Source organism: Topomyia yanbarensis, chromosome 2 (genome assembly GCF_030247195.1).
Source record: "Topomyia yanbarensis strain Yona2022 chromosome 2, ASM3024719v1, whole genome shotgun sequence".
Classification (NCBI taxonomy): Eukaryota; Metazoa; Arthropoda; class Insecta; order Diptera; family Culicidae; genus Topomyia; species Topomyia yanbarensis.
The window spans coordinates 180,227,447-180,231,693 of NC_080671.1; the positions used below are offsets into that span (position 1 = coordinate 180,227,447).

Here is a 4,247-nt window from a genome sequence, read left to right on the forward strand (position 1 = left end):
GTTTCGTCAGGGTGTAGAACTGTATGATTGCAGCACATCGAGCATACTTTGCACTCAAAATAGAAGCAGGTCGTACGTTGTAAGAAAATGTAGTACCAGGGAATCGTATTCCTTATCATTGTGGCGATTTTGTACTTACAAGAAGTAAAAGTAAACACCAGCCTGGAAAATGAAGTAATGTGTCTACCTTGAAAGGTGTCCTTACACGATCATTAAAAGTGATATTTCTGCGCAGTAATACTAATAATAACGCCTCGTGTTAGGGTACCTGATATCTGCGGGATTCTAAAAGAGCGATGGTAAACAACCCAGGGACAACTTGACAGATAGTGCTTGTTTCATATATGCACCACCGATTTGATGGTGGCGCTAGTATGCCTTCTCTGTATGAGTACCACGAACAACGAAACGAAAAAGTTTCAAGAGAAAAGCGTGCTTCGTTACGTGTGTTGTGAACGCCGTCAATGCGGCTAGAACAACATTTAGAAAAAGCTTACTCCAAAATGTGAATAAAGAAAACTATTATTAGAAAATAAATTTATCCCTAACTGAAACCCGTCAGCAAATTACATAAATCTTATTAATATTTAGCTGGAAGTTTGTTTTTAACAACTGGCTCCCTTCCTTTCTAAACATGTTTTGGTTTTCTTGTTGTGTGAAGTTTGAAATCGTTAAATCATTGGTGCTTTTTATCTCGAGAATTGTAAATGAAAAACATTTTGGCCAATGAAAGTACATCACCACCAAGCTTAACAATTCGTTTTGAGTAGAATTTGTGTTTTTATCAGAATTCTAGCTGCAAAAAAATGGTAGAAATGCTTAAATTGATTATTTTCCACAGATATGGAAAACAATACATGGGATGCGCCTTTTTCAAATTTTGCTCCATTCGAGCCGCCATGACATCACCAAATCACCCTTAAAATTTGCTTATGAATTCAATATATGGTAGCTGTCAATTGTCCCCGGGTTTACGGTAAAGATGACTAAATAGAAACAAAAAACAATGAAACGACAACAACAATTAATTTCCTCAAACAGAACAAAAATTGTTTTACCGTTGCTTAATTTCCCAAATATAGAACAATAAATAATTATTATGGGTCATTGAAATACAGTCGTTACTCTGCACTCTTCAAATTTGTCCATTGCAATCATTATTTTATGCAAAGTCGTAGTATGCGACATCGACAATTTTTCTATTTCGTTCTTCAAATTTTACAACTGTAAAAATAGTTCCACCTTTCATTTATTATCTTGCATTTGGCAAGCAGAGTGGGCACTATTGGAGCTTCAGTTGAAAAAAATTTTGATATGGTTGCGAGAATTACATTTTGTGCAATGTGTTCAACAGATGTCGCTAGTACATCGTGGGCGATGATTTTTTTAGATTTTCTTTAAGCTGTAACGTTTGTTTGTATGTGCTGTGAAGTCTGTTACAATAGAAACCGAAAATTTGGGAAAGAAATTGTACAGTCAAGATTTTTTTTTTTAGTTACATAGCGTCAATATTCGTCACGCCGACACACGCCGGCGCGCCGCCGCCGGTGGGGTCCAACGGCGTGACGCCGCCAACGCCGCCGGCCAAAAATGTCGCTCTCGTCGCCGCCGATTAAAAATGCATCGGCGCACACCTCTAGTCAATATGGAGAAAATGATGCAGTAGTTTGAAACTGCCGATACCGCCTGGAAGTTTAGCCCTCCTCTCCATATGGGAAGAAGTTGGGAGAGGCTGATACAGACAGTGAAAAGGAACTTAAATGTGATAAACCCGCCACCCGCCAAATAGAATGAACGACGAGGAACTAATAAATGTCTTTATTGAAATTGAAAACATTGTCAATTCAAGACCCTTGACACACGTGGCGATAGATGACGATAACAGCGCAGCGTTAACGCCGAACCACTTTTTGCTGGGTTCGTTGTCAGGACTAAATCCAGTTACCATAGCTACCGACGCAGCAGCAGGACATTGCGACATGGATGGAAGGCTTCTTAGTCAATCCCTGATCGTTTCTGGAAGAAGTGGGTGACTGACTATCTTCCCACCATTACCCGTCGGACGAAATGGTTCTTCAAGACTAAACCGATAGAAAACGGCGACATTGTTGTGATCGTCGACCCCAAATATCCACGAAACTGTTGGCCTAAAGTGTGAACCACAGATTCGCTAAGGAAGGATTTTTGCTAACAGTATTAGATATCTGTTAGCGTACGACTAAGAGCACCCGCACCAATGCGTTGCTAGTCGGACTGCTATAGCATGCTAGATTGACAACATCATTCGTTACTATTTTGGTTAACGACCGAGTTACGCACCGGTCGTTGCTATCATGGTTGTTATTTTATCTTTCCCTTTTCGCACCGGTAGTTGGTAAATAAAGTTGCTACCCGTAGGTAGAAAAAAATAATGGAGAACGCGGATGTCTTTCTTGAGTATTTTTCTGATTCGAGCGATGAAGAAAATCATTTCGCGGAACAAATATTGATATACGCATATGGAACGACAAATTCAATCACCCGAAGAAGCCGAGGTGGTTCCCAACCTGGAAAACGACCGAATATTGACCGACGAGCAGAGGAAGGTGCCATTCGATTGTTCAAAGATTACTTTTCGGAAACACCTATATATACGGATGAACAATTTCGTCGACGTTATCGGATGCATCGAAAATTGTTTTTGAAAATTAAAACGAAGATTGAAACAAACGAATACTTTATTCAAAAACCAGACGCAACTGGAAAATTGGGACTGACATGCATCCAGAAATGCACGGCTGCTATTCGTCAGTTAGCATATGGATCACCGTCGGATGCAATGGACGAATACGTTCGAATCGGCGAATCTACAGCTCGAAAGTGTTTGATGGAATTTTGTCGCACGGTTGACACAATATTTAGCGATGAATTCCTACGCTCACCCACGCGTTCAGATTTGAAGCGTCTACTTAAAGTCGGAAATGAGCGAGGTTTTCCGGGTATGCTGGGATCGTTAGATTGCTGCCATTGGCAGTGGAAGAACTGTCCTACTGCTTGGGCAGGGCAGTATAAAGGTAAAGAGAAGAAACCTACTATTGTTCTTGAAGTGGTTGCATCGTACGACTTATGGATATGGCATGCATTCTTTGGTATGCCAGGATCAAACAATGATATTACTGTACTGCATAGGTCCCCTCTATTTTCAAACCTATATAGCGGCAAAACACCATCAGTGAAGTATGAGGTTAATGGTCACACTTACAATACCGGGTACTATTTAGCAGACGGAATATATCCTCCACTTGCCACACTTGTGCAAACTATAGCGTCGCCCGTTGGCCAAAAGCGCAAGGTATGTTGTAGTCTATACTTTGTTTGTCTAGAAAGAAAAATTTTAAAAGATGTTAATGAACACTTAGTCCGTATGTATGTCTCATTCCTGAAAAGTTAAATTACAACAAATGATATTATTCGTGTAATAAGAATCCTTGTAACTGCATTTTTGCCTACAAAAATTATAGTAAATAGTCCATTTTACTTATTTTATTTGTTTTTTTGCAGTACTTCGCAGAAAGGCAAGAGTCTACTAGAAAAGATGTGGAACGCGCCTTCGGTGTGTTGATGGCACGGTTTGCCATTATAAAAAATCCGGCTAGGTTGTGGAATAAAGAGGATTTGAAATCTATTATGCGCACCTGTATAATTCTTCATAACATGATCATTGAAGATGAACGGGAAGATTTAACGTCATACGATATAGAGGAAAGCAATGTTCATGAAGTAGTGAGACCAGTTGATGATTTTACAGCGTTTCTGGGTCGATACAGAGAAGTACATAACACCAGCCTTCATCATCAACTACAGAATGACCTGATTGAGCATCTTTGGAATATGAAAGGGGATGAAGAGTAGTTTTATATTCACTACACTACTAATTCATATTCTTGTATGTAAAATTAAATCTTTCCACAAATTCACACATCTTTTTCATAATTTATTTAACATGGCTGAATGAATTAGCATAACTGAGCCGCGATTCTTTTTTTATTTTTACAGTATGCGCAAAAAACTAACGCTAATTTAATATCTATTGGTCGGGTCGTGTTGTCATGTCGTTCGCTGGCGGAGGAGTATTAGTTGTGTTGTCTGTCGCAGCTTGGCTTGGAGACAATTCGTCGCTGTTGTGCTATCTTATGACAAGCGCCATTTAGCACTTTTCGAGAAAAACGATTTTTAAAGTTTGAGATTGAATATCTTAAAATTTATAA

The 4,247-nt window shown here is 39.3% G+C and overlaps 1 protein-coding gene across 1 annotated transcript; it reads left to right on the forward strand.

Moving 5' to 3' along the window:
* The first annotated feature begins 2,402 nt into the window (after positions 1-2,402).
* LOC131679912 (uncharacterized) lies at positions 2,403-3,891 on the forward strand. The gene is made up of 2 exons (XM_058960661.1): positions 2,403-3,331; positions 3,541-3,891. Exons 1-2 carry the CDS (start codon positions 2,411-2,413, stop codon positions 3,889-3,891), a joined length of 1,272 nt encoding a protein of 423 aa, XP_058816644.1. The 5' UTR covers positions 2,403-2,410.
* The last annotated feature ends 356 nt before the right edge of the window (positions 3,892-4,247 follow it).